Consider the following 22,961-nt stretch of genomic DNA (forward strand, 5'->3'; position numbering starts at 1 on the left):
GGTTAAAAAACGGGTGGAGGATCTGAACAGATATTTTTCCAATGAAGAAAATGATGGAAATCTATGCACATGAAAAAATGTTCCACATTGCTAATCATCAGGGAAATGCAAATCAAAACCACAATGAGATACCACTTCACACCAGTCAGAACACCCACTCCAAAAGACAAGAAACAACAAATGCTGTCAAGGATGTGAAGAAACACCTACATTGTTAGTGGGACTGCAAATTGGTGCAACTGCTGTGCAAAGCAACATGGAAGTTCCTCAAAAAACTAAAAACAGAAATACCATTTGACCCAGTAATTCTACTTTTAGGAATTTACCTGAAGAAAACAAAATCCCTGATTCAAAAAGATACATGCACCCCTATGTTTATTGCTGCATTATTTACAATAGCTAGATATGGAAGCAACCTAAGTGTCCATCAATAGATGAATGGATAAGGAAGATGTGATACATATACATAGTAGAATATTATTCAGCCATTAAAAAAGAAATCCTGCTATTTGCAGCAACATGGACAGATCTAGAAGGTATTATGCTCAGTGAAATATAAATACAAAGCAAAACAGAACAAGCAAAACAGCAGTAGATTCACAGACACTCAGATGTGACTGGTGGTTACCATTGGAGAGGGGTTGGGGTGAGTGGGTAGGGAGGTTGAGGGAGATAAAGGGGCATAAAAATTCTCAATCATAATGTAGGTTAGTCATTGGGATAATAGTACAGCATGGAGAATATAGTCAGTGATTCTGCAACACCTTCCTATGTTGACAGACAGTAGCTGTATTAGTGGGGTGAGGATTTAATAATATGGATAACTGTTGAACTACAGTGTTCTTTACTTGAAAGCAATATGATTGTATATCAACTATACTTCAATTAAAAAAAAAGAAACTTTAAATAAAATGGATGAAAAAAAAAGAAAGAAAACATACAGGTCCTGAAAAAAAAAATGAGCTCCTTTACAGCATGGGAGTTGGAGATGTCTTACTATGACTCAAAAAGCAGAAGCCATACATTCTAGATAAATGTGAGCACATAAAAATTTAAAAACAAAACTTTTTACATGGGAAAAATACATAAGCAAAGTAAAAAAGGCAACTTGGGAAGATATTTTTAACACTTATAAAAAGAAAATATCCCTAATACATGAAGAATTTTTCAAACCCACTTTGGAAAGCAGTTTGTCAGTTTCTTAAAAAGTTTAACACAATTTACCATTATGACGCAGCAATTCCATTCTCAGGTTTACCCAAGAGAAATGCAAACATATATTCACACAAAGATGTGCATGTGAATACTTATATAGCAGCATTATTCATAATAGCAAAAAGCTAGAAACAATGCAAGTGTCCAGCAACTGATAAATGAGTAAATAAAATGTGGTATATCTATACAATGGAATATCATTCAGCAATCAAAAGGAATGAAATACTGATACATGTTCAACATGGATGAACCTTGAAAACATTACCCAAGTTAGAGCCAGTCATAAAAGGCCACATATTGCATGATGTCAGTTATATGAACTCCCCAGAACAGGCAAATATATGGCAACACAAAGTAGACTAGTGGTTGCCAGGGGCTGGGGTAGGAGGTAGTGACTGCTAACAGGTAAGGAGTTCCTTTATGGGATGATGAAAATGTTCTGGAAATGGTGATGATTTTACAAACTTGAATATACTATAAGCCACTATCTGTACATTCTAAAAGGGTGAATTCAATGGTATGTGAATTACAACTTAATTCTTAAAAAAATAGTAACAAAAACAGAAACACTAGGATTTAATTCTAGTCACTGAATGTGTCTTTGAACAACTCACTTCACTTTAGCCTGTAGTTCTCCATCTGTGTGAATAGCTCCATAAGCCCTCCTAAGGGACCTATCTAATCAGATATGAATAAGCATACAGCTTGAGGGGAAGAAGCTGACATCTTAGAAACTGAAGGAGCGCTCCTACTTCACAAAGAATAAGCCTTTGTTAGAGCTCTCAATATAAAATAATTTACTAGTTATCATTCCTTAAAAGCCTAAGTGTCAGGAAGCATAAGTGCTTTTCAAGTATTATTTCATTCTCACAGCATTCTAAGGTAAGCACAGATAAGAAATAAGACTATGAGGGGTTAAATGATTTGACCAATGAAAATACTCCAACTGAGCTTCGAACTCAGATCTACATCACTTTAAATAGCAATCTCTTTGCACCAAAGTATAACAATATGAAGTCTGGATTTGAATTCTGTACCTGCTACTTAATGATTTACCTCTTAAATAATGCAAAAAAAGGCACTAATGTGTATATTCCAATTAAAACACTGTAGAAATGTAAGAACACAACATAGTACTATTGATAAAGCAAAAATACGTTAAAAATGAAAGGTTTTAATAATCTATAGTCTCTCTAATGGTAATGGAATGTACTAAAGCAGTGACTTCCAAAACATACTCCTCTCAAGCACACCAGACATTAGAGATTCAATGTTTGTGTCCCCCTAAAATTCAGTTATCTCCTGACATCCAATGTGATGATACTTGGAGATGGGGCCTGTGGGAGGTGATGAGGTCATGCAGTTATAGCTCTCAGGAATGGGATCAGGCCCATATAAAAGAGATCCCACGTAGCTTATTGTCCCCTCCTGCCATGTGAGGACCCAGTGGGCAGACTGCCATCTACAAACCCGGAAGTAGTCCCCACTAGGCACAGAATCTGCCAGCACCCTGATCTTGAACTTCCCGGCCTCCAGAACTGAGGAATAAATTTCTGTTATAAGCCACCCAGTCTATGGTATTTTTGTCATGGCAACCCTAAGATACCAGTTAAAAGTAGGGATCCCAGATCAGAGTAGCTCCAAAATCTTTAATAAGAAAGTTCAAAACCATTATTTTAGCATCTATCATTTGCTGGTATCTATCAAGGAACAATGAAACCAGGATTTTGGGTCTTATCCAAGAGAAAGTGTTAGTGTCCTGAAAGGGAATGTATTGTAGCAACTAAACCTATCTTGAATCCTGGTTCTGCCACATTCTAGTTGGGTGACCTTTAATCTCTGAGTCTGAATTTTCTTACACATAAATGCAGGGAACTTCTTAGTATTGCAAGGTTGTGGGCAGATTAAATAACATACATAAAGCTACTACTATGATGCCTGGCATATAGTTCTTACCCACCCCCCTAAAAAAGGAATTGCCATTAGTACATTATACTCTGGAATTACTACATTTCAATTTGAAAAACTAAGTTAATGGAAACTCAAGAAAAATTATAAACTCAAAACCACCTTGAATATGCAAACACATCTAAATAAGGTTTAGTGAAATTGAAGGCAAAAGTTTATGCAAAGTATTTGAAAGAGTAAGTCATATAAAAGACTGTCAAAGGAACAGGCTCAACTTGAGAGTAAGAGACCAGGGAGTGGGAAAAGATGGGAAGAAAAAAGCAAATAAAGAAGGATGCTTTGAGACTGCTGGAAGTGAGACTTCCTTAATTAGGACTGACTGAGGAAGAGGAAAGGCTGGATTCTAGAGTATTTGCAAAGAAATAAGATACACAGGATATTGCCAGGAAAACAACTATGAATCCAGAAAACACAGCGGGTCCCAGAATTGACAGACTCAATTTCTAGTCCTTAGTTGCCTTACCGCTAAGCTTCTAGGGTGCCTTAGTATGAGGAAGATTTGTTTTTATTTTCTCTCTTATTAAGAGAAAATATTGTCTCCTGCCTCTTAGTTTACCTTACAGAATACAGAATTCTCTGAGCCTGTTTCCTCAACTATATAGTTAAGTGGTAAGATGAGCTCATTTTGAAGCTCTTTTCCAGCTTTATTATCCTAGGAGGGAGAGAGTCTGTAACCATCACTAACATTAGCTGAGGCCTGCCTATACTCCAACATGAAGTAGGAAAGAAAAATACAGGAAAAGAAGCTACCTGAGGACTACATAAAATTCACCAACATATGCTCTTCTTTTCACAATACTATAAAGAAGCATCTTGTTAAATAACTATTTTCCAGGATAAGCAGTTGGCCTAAATTAAAAACACAAAAGCATCTATTCAAAGAGGATAAGGTACAATTATACAATCTTCTAATCAGATTTTCCCTTAGTATTTTTCTTCAGTCCTTCATTTTCAGAGAACTTGTTTTGACAAAGTGAGAAACTGAGCTCTAATTAAACTTATTGAAGCATGTATAGTTTTATTAAAAAGCTAATATTTTTATATATTTTTATGGAGTGCTGGTATACAGAAAGATCAAATTTTTGTTAAAGGAAGTCATCAACTAAGATACATAATAACAATAAATCTTACATTAATTTCATACTCCAGGTTTATTTTCTCAAATAATCTGTGTGGATCAGTTTCCAGATTCTCCTGATTCATGTTACAGTCCTACCTTTTTGTCTTCCAAAGCCAAAACCATCTCATTTTATATTATATGAAGGCTTCTACCACCTCTTTTGCATCCATTGATCTTTCTCTTCCATTAACGCTTTTTCATATTTCTACTGTGTATCATAGTCAGGTCTCTACTTCTTAATACTTCCTCCTGGTTTTTCCAACCATTTTCACCACCCCTACACCCCACTGTTTTAATTTATGATTCTCCTTTCTCTTCATTTGTAGGACCCACTTTCATAGTACTGCATTTCCTAACCTCAGCTCCTTTTTGATCAGTTTTTAAACCTAACATCTCTCCATAGCCCAAGGTTTCTCTAGTCCTTATTTCAAAAGTATCTACCAACCCATCTCTAGAATCCCAAACACACAATCTTGATTATTTCATACCTAAGTATTCTTTCTAATCCTTTCCTCTTTACATTCACTAGTCTCCAAAATCCTGTTCGATACTACACATATCCCTTACAACCAACTGCTTATTCAATTCTCTGCTTTCCAGCAATTTCCTCTTCCCTGTTCAACTCACCATATTCTCTCTCCTACACCTAAGTATCGCCTCACTTGGCACAAGCCATTCAACAACCTAAAATTCCAAAAGCTTATCTCTTCAACATAGCTCCTCTGTTCCCAGCAAATGGTTTCCATCAAAATATTTTAATGGCTACTCTCAATGCTTCATTAATTCTGAGGTCTTATCAGACCAGAACATAGTCTCCACCATACTTGTTGCCCAGCAAAAATCAACTGCCCAAATCTGTCTCTTAAGCTCCCCAAACCTTGCCTCTGCAGTACTCCCATTCACTAAACCCCGATTCCTACTCATTTCTCAACCTCAAGAGCCCACGTCACTCTTTAAGCTCTTCAGTTGTCTCCTTCATCACTCCTCCCATTATTCACCCTCACTTCTCAGAACATTACCATTACCCTTAACAGTCCTCCTGACTATGTTCTCCATCTTTCCTTAAGCCTGTCCCCAAGCTTTCTCAGTTCTCCCTTAAAGATACCTCATATCCTAGTCACCCCCTCATTCCCTCAATTTGCCTCTTACACCAGCTCTCTCTAGAACCTTCTGCCCCCTAGTTCTCTCTTCTTCTCCAACCCTGCTTCAGATGTTTTCTATTTTCCTCAGCTTTTCTAATACCTAGTTCTCACAATCTTCTTATTCCTCCCAAATCTTTCCAGAGTTATTTCCCTAATTGCCCCTCAACTTTTCTCTCAGTCATTCACCATTTCCCTCAACCCTCCCTGGCAGATTCCCACCCACCTTTGTCACCGCCCTATTCCTTCCCCCCAAACCTCCTCTATCCCTTCTTCTGGAGGTGCCTCCCACATCTCTTAAATTATCTTTTCAGCTTCCTAAATCTGCCTCATTTCCATTGACTTGGCGCCTCCCGTAGTCCCCAAATCTGCCTTCTACTCCAACCAAACGTCTCCAGGCCGCCGCCAACATTCTCTCCTCTCCTTAGCCTCCCTTGCTGTGCCTCTCGAAAAGCCAAGGCCCCATTCTCCAATGGCCGGCCTGGCCTCTAGGGGGAAGGGGTACAGGTTACGTACCCCATTCGCATCTTGGCTCCGCTCTGACTGCCCCCGCTGCCGGGTAGAGGAGGGCGGGAGGGCAGGCGGCCGAGATGCATGCTCTTCTCGAGGGCCGACATGAAGGGCAGGCCGCAGGCAGTTGAAGAGTAACCGAAGCTTAGTCCCACGCTACGTGCGGCCCAGCCGGTCACGGCTCGCTCTCCTAGCGACGCCCTGTAGCCTTTGGACAGCAACCAGCAATTGGCAGCACCGCCCACCGGCTCCCTAAACTCCACCCACTCTCAGCGCTTCCACCGGAAGTGCGCAACAGCCCTCCACAAAGGTAGCTGGGTAACGGAGTCTGAGGACCCCTCAAACCCCAGCGGAGAACTCGACGCCCTCGCCCTCACAGGAAATAAGAGCTCCTGAAGGAAATGCACCCTAGGCAATGGAGTCCTCAAATCGCGTACCCCTTTGCGCTTGCGCAGTTGGAGGCGACCCTGGTCAATCCCACAGCAGCAGTATGGCAAAGCATCCTGGGTGTTGTAGTTTTTTTTGGCGGGAAGGAGTCTCGGCGCCTTCTCTTCTCACTGCTTCTCAGAGTCTGTTAGAGAAAGAGCCGCTTCTTCCTGCCTCCCAGTCTGCCCAGCGGCGCCGGTTGCTGGGGAACACAGGCGCCCTGGGAAGGGATGGCGGGAGGCCACTGCTTTGGTGCTGGGGCCGGAGCTGATTTGGTGAAGAGGTCGGGCTCGTCATGAAACAAGGAAAAGTCCAAGGGCCTGGGGGCGGCCGTAGCCGCAAGAAGAGAGGTAAACTGAACGACAAAAGTTGAGGAACGCGTAATGCGGGGAGTTAGGGAGTTAGTTCCCGCCCTATGGGGGGAAGAAAAAAATAAAGGACGGAGGAGGGAGAATAAACAGGGAATCAAGGTTACAAGGGAGGGCTAGTGGCCTTCTGACGAATGGAAAGGAAATAGGGGCTGGAGTTGGGGGCAAAGTGGACGAATAGATGGGGCTACGTGAAAGCCAGAAGGGTACGGGTAGACTGCTTCTAGAGGAAGAGAACAAAACATTTTAGATTTTTGGCTTTTCCTTTTTAAAAATTGACATACAATATTTTGTTAGTGTCAGGTGTACAACAAAATGATCAGATATTTGTGTATGTTGAGAAATCACCACAATGTCTAGTTAGCATCCATCGCCGCACACTAATTACAAAAGATTTTTCTCGTGATGAGAGTGTTTAAGTTCTACTCTTAACGACTTTCAAATATACAATACACTATCATGAACTATGTGCTGTACTTTATATCCCCATGATTTAGATGTGTTTTTCATAACAAAGTTAAATGTGTGAGTGAGTGTGTGAGGGGGTATAGCTTTGGAGGACCATATGGGACTGGAAAAATCTTAGATTGGAGAGGGCAGTATGTCAATAAAGCCTAATCTGAAAGGATTCCATTTTGTGTATCACTTAATCTCCAAGAAGTAGCAAAAAGCAAGACTGAGTAAATGTTGGTTGAATGAATCAAGATGAGACAATCATAAAGCATGAAGGATTACTGGTGGGAGTTGGGAAAGATAGTTGTGGAGAGAGAAAGAAACAGTGGGGAGTGACACAGTGTAGTAAGTGAGGGCATGAGATCTCTCAAGGATCAGAGGGGAGAGGAGTGTAGCAAGAGGACCTTATCAGGTTAGTATACTCAAAGAGAAATAAACTTAACAGGAGAGTAGGGAAATATTAGCTACAGTGATAACAGTCACCCTAAGAACCCAGGGCAGATCAAAAGACCTGGAAATTGAATCTCTACAGGGCTGCCTCAAAGAGAAAGAAAAATTGGGTGACTCTGCTTTTTATACTGTAGACAAAAGAGGTATTAGGAAGGGTAACAGTGCATTAGGCCATTGGGCTGAGGACTGAAGCTATAGTTTGGAAAGGTATCTTAGTCAAGCTGCTTAAAGATAACATAGTTAAAGATAACTAAGGCAGTTTTGAGACAGTGCCTTTCCTGCCAGGACAGGATATGAGAGAGGAGCATGGACGTGTTCAAGGCTGGTGCTCCCTGTGTCAAACCACTGAAGCATATTTGGTTGACAGAAGGAAATCAAAATATAAATAACGTAAGAATGTCCTTCTCATATACCGTCCTCACTACATATATCTTAAAATACTGTTTTCCTTTTGAGGCAGCCCTGTAGAGATTTAATTTCCAGTTTCCTGATCCGCCCTGGGTTCCTAGAGTGACTTTTCTCACAGACGCCAACATTTTCCTACTCTCCTGGTGAGCTTGGTTGTCTTGGAGCATATATATGCATATACAGTCATGTTCACATATACATTTAGGTATAATTTTTACATATTGAAACTAGTTATTCATAATGATTATAGTGTAACTCTTTCCACTTTACAGAGCAGAGAGGGTTTCATTTTAGAAATCCAAGGAATTAATTTTATAGATTCCTGATATGAGAGACTCCAGTAGATTTTCTTCTTGTGAGGCATGACCACTCCCCAAGGGAAAAGTCAGAGTAATAGAAAGATGCGTGTAATATAGGAACGATTTCTTAAATTTCCTAAGTCATGGTTAGAAGATCCTAAGTAGAAAACAATCAGGGTCATTAAAGGAAAATTTTATGAAAAGTCATGATTAATTGCCTCATTTACATTTGATTATCTCTGAAATACAATAAATATTATAAAAGCCAATAAATATTATGAACACACTACAGTGTTAAAGAATAGTGGAAGAATCTGAAGGTGATAGTCTGTCCTCACTGACTGTGGTGTTAGCAGGAAAGCAAAGACACAGACAGTTAATTGTGGTCTTAATTGAAATGATGACTTGTATAGTATAGGCTTATTCCTTTGAGTGTTGAGTGAAGGGATTTGTTGCAATTTTATGTTTAGTGATGGTTTTAAAGAGAGTTAGGTAAAGGTAGCATATTTTTAAAACCTGTGGAACTTGGAATAATCAAAACAGCAGTGCTTGAAAGAAAAATTTCCCCTACTTCTGAGATACTAAAATCTACAGTATCATATTTGTATTTTTCAAATATCTTTCAATTAAAGAGGAGTTTGTATTAGCATGTGTTAAGTTAGTATGCTCTTTACATACAATAAGCTGAATCAAACCCTAAGTATTAATTAGTTTATCAGTGTGGCTTAAGTGACTGGGTGACCAGATTGGTTATTATATGGTCTGGTTTGCTATGTGCTTCTCATGTATTAGAATTAGCCTTCTCTGTATATAGACACTGAAATGTTTTTATGTGTTTTCATTCAAAAAACACATGATATGTTTTCACTATTTAGTCTAAATTTTCACCTATTTTGGATTCCCCCAAAGGTTTGAGTGATATTTCTCCATCTACAAGCCTACCACCTCTGGTTGAGGGCCAGCTACGCTGCTTTCTAAAACTTACTGTTAATAAGGTCATATGGAAGATTGCAAAGCCTCCCACTTGTGTACTTGTCCGAGTGAGATGGTGGGGAGAAACCTCAGATGGAACCCTCTTTTGTCCCAGAGACACATTGCAGACTGAACCAAAAGCTGTGAGAACAACTACACGTTATGCTGTTCGTTGTGGTCCAAAGCAGTTTACCTCTTATCTAACAGGTATATTTATGTTTTATTTCATCTGTTGGTCTAATAAGTATGTGGTTATGTTAATAGATGTTATTGTATACCTACTATTTATGACATTGTTAATTATTGAGGAATCAAAGAGGTTTTATAATAGCCACCATTTGTTGAGTGTATACAATGTGCCAGCAGTTGATACATATTATTTCTGATCCTTAGTATTCCTGAAAGAGGTATTTTCTCTATTTTATGACAGTGAAATTGAAGTTCAGAGGGATAAATAAATACTCTCTAAGCTTACATAGTTGATAACTGGCAAAACTAGGATTTGAACTGGCTTCTGACACCAAAACTCATGCACTTTTCACCACACCATGCTTCTTTAAGTAATAACTTTAGTCTCTGCTCTGAAACTTCAATTATGTTCTAGGAAAGAGGATATAGGTATCAAATTTACTAGTAGTGAAAGATAATATATGCTAAATGCTAAATGAGTGGTTTAGTGAGTTGATGATAAGGGTTTTCAGAGAAGGGAAAGATACCCCTTTAGGGATCCAAGAGCCTTGATTTCTTCATTTCTGTCAAGGAAAGCATTCTAAATGTACTATATTATTTTTCTGTTCAGGTCAGCTTTCACATAAACACATTTTGGATGCCGGGTTATTAAATCAATCCAGTTCAAGTTAATAAGAATTAAGCGTTTATCATGTAAATATTGTTAGGGTAAGAATACGGGAGAGTCAGAGGTGAATTAAAGGTTATTCTGTTCCTAAGAAGTTTACATTTTATTAAGAAAAAAATTTGGAAATGTGAAATGTAAAGAAAAAATTCAGTCATTCAAAAAATATATATTGAACCTTTAGCATGTGCTAGACATTGTGCTAGGTATTGTGGGGATTACCAATTGAATTTAAAAATTTAATCAGAGTGTTATCTAATTCTAACTGAATTCACAAATAAGTTTAGTTACAATGGTAGGTAGAAAGCAGTAATTGCTATTAAAGGATACCCATAGATACTCCGAGTATTATAAACCTAAGACAAAAATCATCAGATGGTATTTTTATATAACTCAATAAATGAAGAGTGATTAGAAATTCTTCAGTAAGAGAGGTCTTTATTAATATAATCAAAAGATCAGACATTTGAGCATCCTGTAGTATAATAAAGAATGCATTAGACTTGGCATTTGAACTTTAGGTTGGTGTTAATCAGCAGTGGGATATTAGGATAGTCTGCAGTTCTGATCTCCTTTATCCTCATCTATAAAATGGGGTTTAATAGCTGCCCTTTCACCTTGCTTTTTTCATGAAGCAGCAGGCTGGTTGAATGAGAAGAACATGGGCTTTGAGGTCAGTCTTGAATTTGAACTCTGGGTTCGGGGTTGGATGACTATGTGATGCTGGGAGGTTCCTTGGTTTCCTGTTAGTTACTTGGGGTTAATAGCACTTACCTGGCAGAAATTATTGTGAAGATTAAATGGAAAAATTTTTGTAAAGTGATTAGTCAAGTACCTGGCACATTGTAAGTGTATTATAAAAATATAGGGGAGATTCAAGATGGCGACATGAGAGGTGAGACAGAGAACTCCTCCAAAAACCACAAATAGTACAAAAATATAGTTAATTAATACAACTAATCCTAAAATAGCAACCAGAAAGAAGGCTGAACCAGACTGCATACAGACCTCACAAACAGAGCAGACCTTAGGAAACAGAGTAACACAAAAGCCTTAATTCAGCGGGACCCAAGCCCTTCCGCCACCCCAACTCACCAGCGGGAGGAAAAGAAATGGAGTGGGTAGGGGGTGGAAGCTTGTGACTGCTGAACACCTAGCCCTGGAAATCTGCTTTGTGAGCAGAAATGTATATTGGGTGGTGCTCTGGACGTTGGGGAGCCCAGATAGGCCGAGTGCTTGAGAGACTGAGATTCCGGCCGTCTGTGGGGGAGGGGATCCACATCCGGCTGCTCTGTGTCAGAGGAAAAGCAGGCAGTCTGAGAGGCTTCCTAGCAGTGAGAGGGCTGCTGAAGGGGCGGGGTTTGCACGGAGCTTGCTTTGCGGGGGAGGGGAGAGCTGGACAAGGTTGTCTGGGTGCACTCAACCCAGCTGGTTGGGAACTTTGAGGAGCTTCAAGCCTCCATCCCCCTGGCTGCCCACTCAGCTCCAAGGCCCCCCACTGTGACACGCAGCCTGCTGTGCCTTCCTCCTAGTCTGCCGGCACCAGTTTCCAAATTGGCAGTCACTGTGCTGGCCTCAGGCCAGCCAGAGGGAGACCCCGCCTACAACAGCTAGAGACGCAAAGCACAGAGGCTTACACCTGTGTGCTTGGCCCGCTGGCTCTGACACTGGAGTCAGGCACTGCTAAGGGGAATCAGGAAACAGAACTTTCCTTCCCCCAGGCACCAGCTCCGCGCCCTTGTGACCCCCCAACCTCACACTAGGGTCTAAGCAGCCCCAGAGACTGGAGCTTCTGGGCACTAGTGGGCACCACACAGAAATATGAAACGTCAAAAGAACCTGGTTCAGACCAAAATCTCACAAACCCCAGAAAAAGGGCCAAATGAAACTGAACTCACCATCTTCCTGAAAGAGAGTTCAAAATAAAAATTATAAACATGCTTGTGGAGGTACAGAAAAATATTCAGGAACTCAGGAACGAATTTAAGGTGGAGATTCAATCATTAAGAAATTCTGTATCTGAAAAGAAACATATAATGGAGGGATTTGAAAGCAGATTAGATGTAGTAGAAGAGGTGGTAAATGTAATAGAAATTAACGAAGAGGAATACAAAGAAGCTGAGGCATACAGTGAAAAAAGAATCTCTAACAATTAAAGAATATTGAAAACTGTGTGACCAATCCAAACAGAACAATATTCGCATTATAGGGGTATCAGAAGAAGAAGAAGAGAGAAAAGGGGATAGAAAGTGTTATTGAGGAGGTAATTGCTGAAGACTTTCCCAATCTGGGGAAGGAGATAGTCTCTCAAGCCGTGGAGGTACACAGATCTGCCAACACAAAGGACCCAAGGAAGACAACATCAAGACATATAATAATTAAAATGGCAAAGATCAAGGATAAAGACAGACTTTAAAAGCAGCTAGAGGGAGAAAAAAAGATCACATACAAAAGAAAACCCATCAGGCTGTCATCAGACTTCTCAACAGAAACCTTACAGGCCAGAAGGGAGTGGCATGATATATATAATGCAATGAAGCAGAACGGCCTTGAACCAAGAATACTCTACCGAGCAAGGCTATCATTTAAATTTGAAGGAGGGATTAAACAATTTTCAGATAAACAAAAGTGGAGAGAAATTACCTCTCACAAACCACCTCTACAGTGCATTTCGGAGGGACTCCTATAAATGGAACTATTCCTAAGGCTAAATAGATGTCACCAAGGGACAAAGAGTACAGAATATGATTCATAACATACAAAGAATGAAGGAGGTAAAAAAAAAAGAACCCTTAGCAGTTCCTGTGTGGTAACCTCCAATGAGTTCTACACAAGGGTATAAAGGGCATATAAAAGTGTAGGCAAAGGGTCTGTTTGTGTTTATACAGAGGATCAAAGCCTAATTGGGCTACCCCGAAAATGAACTAAGATACGATATGAAAAAGAACTTCCAACATCTGCACTCTCTGGAAGACTCATGCCAGAAGATGATCATCAAAAAACCCCAACAAAGATCCACACACTGCTACAGCTGTAGATGCACTCATCCCACCAGTTCCTGGACTTGCCATGGGAATGAGGAAGGAGATATCTAAGCTGGCCTGTGCATACAGTAAAACAACAAATTTGACTGGATCTATACTGTTGGAACTCAATCAAGAATTAGGAGAAGTGCAAATTGTAGCGCTCCAAAAATCTTACAACTACAGACTATTTACTGTTAAAAGAACATAAGGGATGTGAACATTCCCCAGGAATGGGTTGTTTTAATTTGTCTGATTTCTCTCAGACTGTTCAAGTTCTGTTGGACAATATCCACCATATCATAGATAAGTTTTCACAAATGCCTAAGGTGCCTAACTGGTTTTCTTGGTTTCTCTGGAGATGGCTGGTAATTACAGGTATGCTTTGGTTATGTAACTATACTCCTATTATGTTAATGTGTGTGCGCAATTTAAGTAGTAGCTTAAAACCTATACATGCTGAAGTTACTCTACAAGAAGATATGTCAAAGAAATAATCAATCTTCCCATGTTTTCTTCCGCCTGCTACTTCTATAGCTTTTCTTCTTCCTCCCTAATTACAACCCTTAAATAGAATTCGTGCCTCATATCAAATTTACCGAGTATCATAATTCTTCCAAGTGGTAAAGATACCTCAAGACAAATGCTGGGCATAGAAGCCACAGGGCATAAATATGCAAAGAAATAAAAAGCTAACCATTTCAAACAATAAGGCTTCTCTCTCACTTACCAACTTTACATTTCCCTGTATGGCCCTGGAAGATGACTGGTTAGCCAGAGATGGGTAAGATTCCTCAAGGGAGGAACAACCTAAGACAGGCACAGTCGCAGGGGGGCCATCAGGTGAGAAATTGGGGATCAACAGAGGTGAGGCTTAGAACCTCACTCCCCCTGTTCTGAGAGAAATCTTCTGCATCCATGGATGTTTTATTGCCCTTGTCTAGCTTGGATTAACACATAGTCTACAGGCACACACCTGATGATCTACATTTGCTCTCTTACAACACTAAACTATGTTTTCTACCTTTATCTTGTATCTACCTACCACTTCAGCATTTTATTAAAAATAATAATAATAAAGAGAGAAATGTGGTATCCACATATAAATCAAGTATAAAAATCAAATGAGTATTCATATTTGAACTGACTGTTTATAGTTCATAATGCATGAGCAAAACCGAAGGTTTCTGTGATGGCTGCCCTTGTACTGTTCACCATGTAAGAACTTATTCACTATGTAAGAATTTGTTCTCCATGAAAGAACTTGTTTGTTATGCCTCAGAAGATTGGAGACTGATGAAAATTAGGCTTGGGGTGGATTAATGATTGTGCATTGAGCATTGACTCCCCTATACAGAATTTTATTGTTGTTAACAACCATTTGATCAATAAATATGAGAGATGCCCTCACAAAAAAAAAAAAAAAAAGTACACACTTCCAATGGTAAAATAATAAGTAACCGGGATGTAATGAATATAGTCCAAGATATTGTAACAGCTTGGTATGGTGATAGCTGGTACCTAGAATTGTCATGTATATAAATGTTGAATCACTATGTTGTACACCTGAAACTAATGTAATGTAATACTGTGTGTCAACTACCCTTCAATAAAAAAAAATAAAAAAAAAAGAACCTTTAGGTTGTGTTTTCTAATAGCATATAAAGTGAGTTAGACTGTTAGATAGTAAGGGAATTACCCTTGAACCTTTGGTAACCACGAATCTAAAGCCTGCAATGGCAATAAGTACATACCTATTGATAATGACCCTAAATGTAAATGGTCTGAATGCACCAATCAAAAGACATGGAGTTACTGAATGTATAAAAAACAAGACCCATCTACATGCTGCCTACAAGAGACTCACTTCAAACCCAAAGACATACACAGACTGAAAGTAAAGGGATGGAAAAAGATATTTCATGCAACTAATAGTGAGAAAAAAGCAGGAGTTGCAGTACTTGTATCAGACAAAATAGACTTCAAAACAAAGAAACTAACAAGAGACAAAGAAGGGCATTAGATAGTGATAAAAGGATTAGTCCAACAAGAGGATACAACTATTATAAATAAATAGGCACCCACAACAGGATCACCTACATATGTGAAACAAATACTAACAGAATTAAAGGGAGAAATAGAATGCAGTGCATTCATTTTAGGAGACTTCAACACACCACTCACTTCAAAGGACAGATCAACCAGACAGAAAATAAGTAAAGAGACAAAGGCATTGAACAACATATTAGAACAGATGGACCTAATAGACATCTACAGAACACTCCATCCAAAAGCAAAAGGATACACATTCTTCTCAAGGGCACATGGAACATTTTCAAGAATAGATCATATACTAGGCCACAAAAAGAACCTAGTAAATTCAAAAAGATTGAAATTGTGCCAACCAGCTTCTCAGATCACAAAGATATGAAACAGGAAATAAATTACACAAAGAAAATGAAAAAGCCCACAAACACATGGAGGCTTAATAACATGCTTCTAAATAATCAATGGATCAATGACCAAATAAAGACAGAGATCAAGCAATCTATGGAGACAAATAACAACAATAGTTCAACAACACAAAATATATGGGACGCAGCGAAGGCAGTTATAAGAGGAAAGTATATTGCAATACAGGCCTACCTCAGGAAAGAACAATAATCCCAAATGAACAGGCTAAACTCACAATTAATGAAACTAGAAAAGGAAGAACAAATGAGGCCCAAAGTCAGTAGAAGGAGGGACATAATAAAGATTAAAGCAGAAATAAATAAAATTGATAAGAATAAAACAATAGAAAGAATCAATGAAAGCAAGAGCTGGTTCTTCGAGAAAATAAACAAAATAGATAAACCCCTAGCCAGACTTATCAAGAAAAAAAGAGTCTACACACATAAACAGAATCAGAAATGAGAAAGAAAAAATCACAATGGACACCATAGAAGTACAAAGAACTATGAGACAATACTATGAAAATTTATATGGTAACAAACTGGATAACCTAGAGGAAATGGACAACCTTCTAGAAAAATACAACCTTCCAAGGCTGACCCAGAAAGAAACAGAAAATCTGAATAGAACAATTACCAGCAAGGCAATTGAATTGGTAATCAAAGAACTACCTAAGAACAAAACCCCTGGAACAGAAGGTTTCACTGCTGAATTTTATCAAACATTTAGTGAAGATCTGACACCGATCCTCCTTAAATTTTTCCAGAAAATAGAGGAGGAGGAAATACTCCCAAACTCATTCTACAAGGCCAACATCACTCTAATACCAAAACCAGGCAAAGACCGCACAAAAAAGAAAATTACAGACCGATATCCCGCATGAACATAGATGAAAAAATACTCAACAAAATATTAGCAAACCGAATTCAAAAATACATCAAAAAGATCATCCATCATGATCAAGTGGGATTCATCCCAGAGATGCAAGGATGGTACAACATTTGAAAACCCATCAACATCATCCACCACATCAACAAAAAGGACAAAAGCCACGATTATCTCCATAGATGCTGGAAAAGCATTCGACAAAATTCAACATCCATTCATGATAAAAACTCAACAAAATGGTTATAGAGGGCAAGTACCTCAACATAATAAAGGCCATATATGACAAACCCACTATTATACTTAATAGCAAGAAGCTGAAAGCTTTAAGATCAGGAACAAGACAAGGATGCCCACTCTCCCCACTTTTATTCAGCATAGTTCTGGAGGTCCTAGCCACGACAATCAGACAACACAAAGAAATAAAAGGCATCCAGATTGGCAAGGAAGAAGTCACACTGTCTCTGTTCACTCCAAAACTACTAGATCTAATATGCACAGAAATCTGTGGTATTCCTATACACTAACGATGAGCTAGCAGAAAGAGAAATCAGGAAAACAATTCCATTCACAACTGCATCAGAAAGAATAAAATACCTAGGAATAAACCTAACCAAGTTAGTGAAAGACTTTACCCTGAAAACTACAAGACTTATGAGAAATTAAAGAGGATACTCATAAATGGAAAATCATCCTATGCTCTTGCGTAGGAAGAATTAATATTGGCAAAATTGCCATCCTGCCTAAAGCAATCTACAGATTCAATGCAATCCTTATCAAAATATCTACAGCATTCTTCAATGAACTAGAACAAATAGTTCTAAAATTCATATGGAACGATAAAAGACCCTGAATAGCCAAAGAAATCCTGAGAAGGAAGGATAAAGCAGGGGGAATTATGCTCCCCAACTTCAAGCTCTACTATAAAGTGACTGTAATCAGCACAATTTGGTACTGGCACAAGAACAGACCCATAGAGCAGTGCAACAGAATAGAGAGCCCAGATATAAACCCAAGCATATATGGTCAATTAATATATGATAAAGGAGCCATGGATATACAGTGGGGAAATGACAGCCTCTTCAACAGCTGGTGTTGGCAAAACTGGACAGCTGCATGTAAGTGAATGAAAATGGATTATTGTCTAACCCTGTACACAAAAGTAAACTCAAAATAGATCAAAGACCTGAATGTAAGTCATGAAACCATAAAACTCTTAGAAAAAAATATAGGCAAAAATCTCTTGGACATAAACATGAGCAACTTCTTCATGAACATATGTCTCCAGGCAAGGGAAACAAAAGCAAAAATGAACAAGTGGGACTATATCAAACTAAAAAGCTTCTGTACAGCAAAGGATACCATCAGTAGAACAAAAAGACCTCCTACAGTATGGGAGAATATATTCATAAATGAAATATCCGATAAGGCATTGACATCCAAATTATATAAAGAGCTCATGCACCTCAACAAGCAAAAAGCAAATAAGCCAATTAAAAAATGGGCAGAGGATCTGAAGACACTTCTCCAAAGAAGAAATTCAGATGGCCAACAGGCACATGAAAAGATGCTGCACATCACTAATCATCAGAGAAATGCAAATTAAAACCACAATGAGATATCACCTCACACCAGTTAGGACGGCCACCATCCAAAAGCCAAACAACAACAATTGTTGGCGACGATGTGGAGAAATGGGTACCCTCCTACACTGCAGGTGGGAATGTAAACTAGTTCAATCATTGTGAAAAGCAGTATGGAGTTTCCTCGAAAAACTCAAAATAGAAATACCATTTGACCCAGGAATTCCACTTCTAGGAATTTACCCTAAGAATGCAGCAGCCCGGTTGGAGAAAGACAGATGCACCCCTATGTTAATCGCAGCACTATTTACAATAGACAAGAAATGGAAATGTCCATCAGTAGAGGAATGCATAAAGAAGAGGTGGTACATATACACAATGGAATATTACTCAGCCATAAGAAAAAAACAGATCTTACCATTTGCAACAACATGGATGGAGCTAGAGGGTATTATGCTCAGTGAAATAAGCCAGGCAGATAAAGACAAGTATCAAATGATTTTACTCATCTGTGGAGTATAAGTACAAAGAAAAAACTGAAGGAACAAAGCAGCCACAGACTGACAGAACCCAAGAATGTACTAACAGTTACCAAAGGGAAAGGGACTGGGGAGGATGGGTGGGAAGGGAGGGATAAGGGGAATAAGGGGCATTACTATTAACACACATAATGTAGCAGTGGGGGACATGGGAAAGGCAGTATATACAGAGAAGACAAGTAATGATTCTGTAGCATCTTACTCCGCTGATGGACAGTGACTGTAATGGGTATGAGGGGGGGACTTGATAATAGCGGGTGTTTAGTAACCATAATGTTCAAGTAATTGTACATTAATGATACCAAAATATAAATAAATAAATAAATAAAGTCTTTGGCACTGTGGGGGATACAGAGATTTTAGATGTAATCCCTGATAAAAAGGAGCTTATAGATTAGTTGGAAAAAAATAGAATTTGCATATATGTAATAGTAGTGAGCAATGCCAGAAAATAAGTAATTAAATATCTGATTCCTTAGTACATATTCTATATGAATATTCCAGGAAGTTAATAAGGGCTAGTATGAAATTAATAAGGGCTAAAAAACATATCATAAGCTGTTAGGAAACCAGTATCCTATTCTGTTCTGCTTGACTTTGAGCAAGCCATTTCATCTTTCTGGGCCTTAATTTTCCCATTTGTAAGTTGAAGTGGTTAACCACCAAATGGTCCAGTACTCAAATTTCATGATTCTAGTTAGGAAAAAATCTTTGGAGAAGGTAGGATTTGAATAGGAGAGAAATGAGGTGAACTTTGTAAGTGATGGCCCAGCTGTGGACATGAGTGTGACATAAGAAAATAAGGACACAAGAAATAAACATTAGTTTATAAGAGTATGTGCTCGAAACCGAAAACTTGGAAAAAGTATAGCTATTTCTTAAGCCTTGTGATCAGTATGTGTTTTAATATTAGTGTTCTATGTACTGTTTTGTATGCATATTGCATTTAAAAGAAAATAAAATGCATAAAGTGTACTAAGGACTATATTGTCACATATTAGCATAAAACTTGAATGGGTCCAGGTTGGGAAGAGGAAGGCAGTAAAGTGGAGTATATGAATTCTTCAGATTAAAATAATATATAGGAACAGTTGAAAATGCATGCATTTTACAGTCTATAAAATACTTTCAGCAGCATTATGAATAGCACACATAATGTAGGAGGGAGCACTTGGAAGGCAGTATAGCACAGAGAAGGCAAGTAGTGGCCCTATAGCATCTTACTACGCTGATGGAAAGTGACTGTAATGGGGTATGTGGTGGGGACTTGATAATGGGGGGAATCTAGAAACCACAGTGTTGCTCATGTGATTGTATATTGATTATACCATAATAAAAAAAACACTTTCAGGTTCATCATCTTATTTGATGTTTAAAATGAACCTGTGAAGTAGGTAGGGTGGTTTATTTTATTCATTCTTTTTTATCTGTTTCATCTTATCCTGAATGTAAGTTAGGGCAGTTGCAAAAGCAGCTGAGTACAGAAAGATTTTTTTTTTAGTTGAGAAAATCTTTGCATTTTAAATCTTTAAAACTTTGTTTAAGGAAGGTAAACATAGAGTGGGAGGAATAAGAGAAAGCCACTGGGAAATACCAGAATGCATGCTGTAAGGCCCTGTACATTGACAGTGGTTGTTATCATTGTTTTCTCCGTGATGAATTTGAGTTTCAGATTAGGAAGTATCCTACCAATGTCACCCTAACACCAACCCTAATTTCAGGAATGAAGGCTCGAAGACCATTCCTGTTTCTGTATTTGTCATACTACCTCAGGAAATTAAGGGAGTATAGGATTCTGAGATATGCCTCATATTCTCTTCTTACATCTTTATCTTTTATCTCTTTACAGGAAATAGCAGCCATGAAAATGTTTGGAGCATGGGAAAGTTAGGGTAGAAACTGAGAAAATTGCATTACTTCACTAAGCCTCACTACTTGATTTTTGCCTCTCTTTAATCAGATAGGATTCCGTTAGTAGGAATGTGAAAGACAATGGGGATGGGAAGAATGATGAATAGTAGGGATTCTAATTCTATAGCAAAGTGAAAGATAAGAGTCAGAAGCATATTAGGAATTAAGTTTTTTTTCTTGCTGGATGTAATAAATAATAAAGCAGCATGGTATAATGTACTTCATAGTTGGACATAACTGAGTGTTAGCCCTATTTAAAGTTTGGTTACTTTAAGGCTGGTTAAACCTAGGAGTGTTGTATGACCTCTCTGAGCCTCAGTGTTATCCTCAAATGGGGATGGAGAAAACTGTATCACAAATTTGTGAAGAGAATTAATGAGGCATGGCAGACCCCGTTAGTAAATAACAGATGTTGGTACATTTCCCCTATTCTGCATATACACATCATTTTATAGTCTTCAAAGCACTTTACATCTATTAGCTCGTAAGATTTTCAGATAACTTTCATTTGTAGGTAAGAAAGGGACTGCAATATGTTAAGTAATTTACCTAAAATCATACAGCGACCTTAAGCAACCACCATGTGAGAGGATACTGTGCTACATATTTTACTTGCATTACTCCCTCCCTTACACAACTATGATGTAGTATTACAATGCCTATTTTACAGACAACTGGCTTATACAGAAGTAGCTTGTGAATATTGGAGCCATGACACAATCCTAGGACTTCTAATTTTAAGTCCTGTGCTCTTTTCACTGGAGTATTGAACAAATGGTGAAAATGAATCATTTTCTCAACTTTGTAAGGAAATATTCAGAAGTTACACAGTCCTGGAATAATCTCAGTTTCCATAGCATGCCTTATATGTCTTCTGCTGTAAATTATTACCATGTGAAGGTATTATGTCTAAGTGACTAGTTGAAGAATACAGGTAAGGAGTTTATTTCCATTTCTCTTAGTTCCAAGTGCCCTCAGTATTTCAGTGCTCCAGATATAACTGAGGAGTAAGCAATTAGATATTCTTGGTACTCAGGGTCCTAACTTTGCATCTATGCAAGAGAAGTCCTTTGTCCAGTTTAAAACTAGAGATGGTAAGAATAAAAGAACTGAGGATTTTTGCTTTTATATTTCAATACCAAAGCCTGAGTTTTTACCAGATATGTTTTTTTTAATACTCTTGTAAAGATACTTTCCTTATCAGATACTTGATATGCTAAATATTTTATTCATTGTTCTTCTCTAAAACTTTCTTCTTTTAATCTTGGGTTCACTTGTCCCTACACCCAGAATGATATTGTTGAGTGTGTGGCTTATTTGAAAAATAAAATAATTTTTTAAGTAAAAAAGTTTTCTAAAATGTACTCTCCTGCCAACTTCCAAAAAAATAAAAATAAAAAAAAAGTAAGTGAAAAATATCTGTATGTGTTGTAACTTTCTGATTAGATATGGCTGTGCTCGTGCTTGAAGTAATCACCAAACTTGATCATCTTCCAATTGGTAGAGTTCAGATCAGTGGACTAGCCCAGCTTTCTCCAACCCATCACATCAGTGGACTTTTTACCATTGTTTCACCAACATCTAAGAAACTTGGAGAACTCCAGGTAAAAATGTTTTAATTCTTTTTTGCCTAGAATAAAAGTTTTGGGGCACAAATAGTTGAGTCTGTTTGTAGAATGGAAAGGGACATGACTCACATATACCATGCTAATTCCCACTTCAAGCCTTTGGTCATGTTTTTACGCAAAGTTTGTAACATACATCTGTTTCCCACTTACCTAGATTCTCTTATTGCTTTGCAGCCCATCTCATGTTCCAAGAATCCTTCACAGCAACTACTGCACTTGGTCTTCTCCATACTCTTTATTAAATTTATAATAACACTAATTACATAATCATTGTTCAGTTTATATCCACCATAGTCTCCAAAATTATATATTGAGACAATTTCCCTTTGATTTAGTTTCTAGGTTCTCTGGGAAAGCAGGACAGTATTTTCTACTTCCTTTGTTTTTCTCCCACCTTCTAACACAGTGCCAAGCAATAATTGCTTGTTTGACTCATATAAGTGGTATCTGATATATTCATTGATTGATTCAGCCTACATTTTTTTGATACACTGTTATATGCCACTAACTTAATATGACATAAGAGATGGTCCTTTCATTTAATTTTCCAAAGTCATGTGGGAGGAAATGGAAAAGAGTAACAAGTAGAATACAATGTGATACATATTATACTATAGATATATTTGGGATGGTGGGAAAGAACATGGAAGGGTCCCTTTCTGAGGAATACTCTTTGGGAGTGCTTCCTAGAGAATTCTGAGTATTTAAACCCCTTAGAAAGCTCATGAGGTTTATGCCTTGTCGAGTGTATTCTAAA

General features: G+C 38.2%; 2 protein-coding genes across 5 annotated transcripts in view; one reads left to right on the plus strand and one right to left on the minus strand.

Moving 5' to 3' along the window:
• Window positions 1-6,358, minus strand: part of PPME1 (protein phosphatase methylesterase 1) — a 61,439-nt gene extending 55,081 nt beyond the window's left edge. For both annotated transcript variants that reach the window (XR_008999215.1, XM_057507224.1), the window contains exon 1: window positions 5,959-6,358. Coding sequence is in view for 1 of the 2 variants with exons in the window: in XM_057507224.1 (XP_057363207.1) it covers window positions 5,959-6,059 (101 nt within the window). In the remaining variant the exon portion in view is untranslated. The remainder of the gene's footprint in view (window positions 1-5,958) is intronic.
• Window positions 6,359-6,485: 127 nt separating this feature from the next.
• Window positions 6,486-22,961, plus strand: part of C2CD3 (C2 domain containing 3 centriole elongation regulator) — a 159,325-nt gene continuing 142,849 nt past the window's right edge. For 2 of the 3 annotated variants that reach the window (XM_057507226.1, XM_057507225.1), the window contains exons 1-3: window positions 6,486-6,728; window positions 9,266-9,535; window positions 22,023-22,180. In XM_057507226.1, coding sequence (XP_057363209.1) covers window positions 6,674-6,728; window positions 9,266-9,535; window positions 22,023-22,180 — 483 coding nt within the window. In that variant the 5' untranslated portion in view covers window positions 6,486-6,673. Of the gene's footprint in view, window positions 6,729-9,265; window positions 9,536-22,022; window positions 22,181-22,961 lie in introns of those variants that run through there. The other variant, XM_057507227.1, reaches the window with a different exon arrangement.

This window comes from Manis pentadactyla, chromosome 9 (assembly GCF_030020395.1).
Source record: "Manis pentadactyla isolate mManPen7 chromosome 9, mManPen7.hap1, whole genome shotgun sequence".
NCBI lineage: Eukaryota > Metazoa > Chordata > Mammalia > Pholidota > Manidae > Manis > Manis pentadactyla.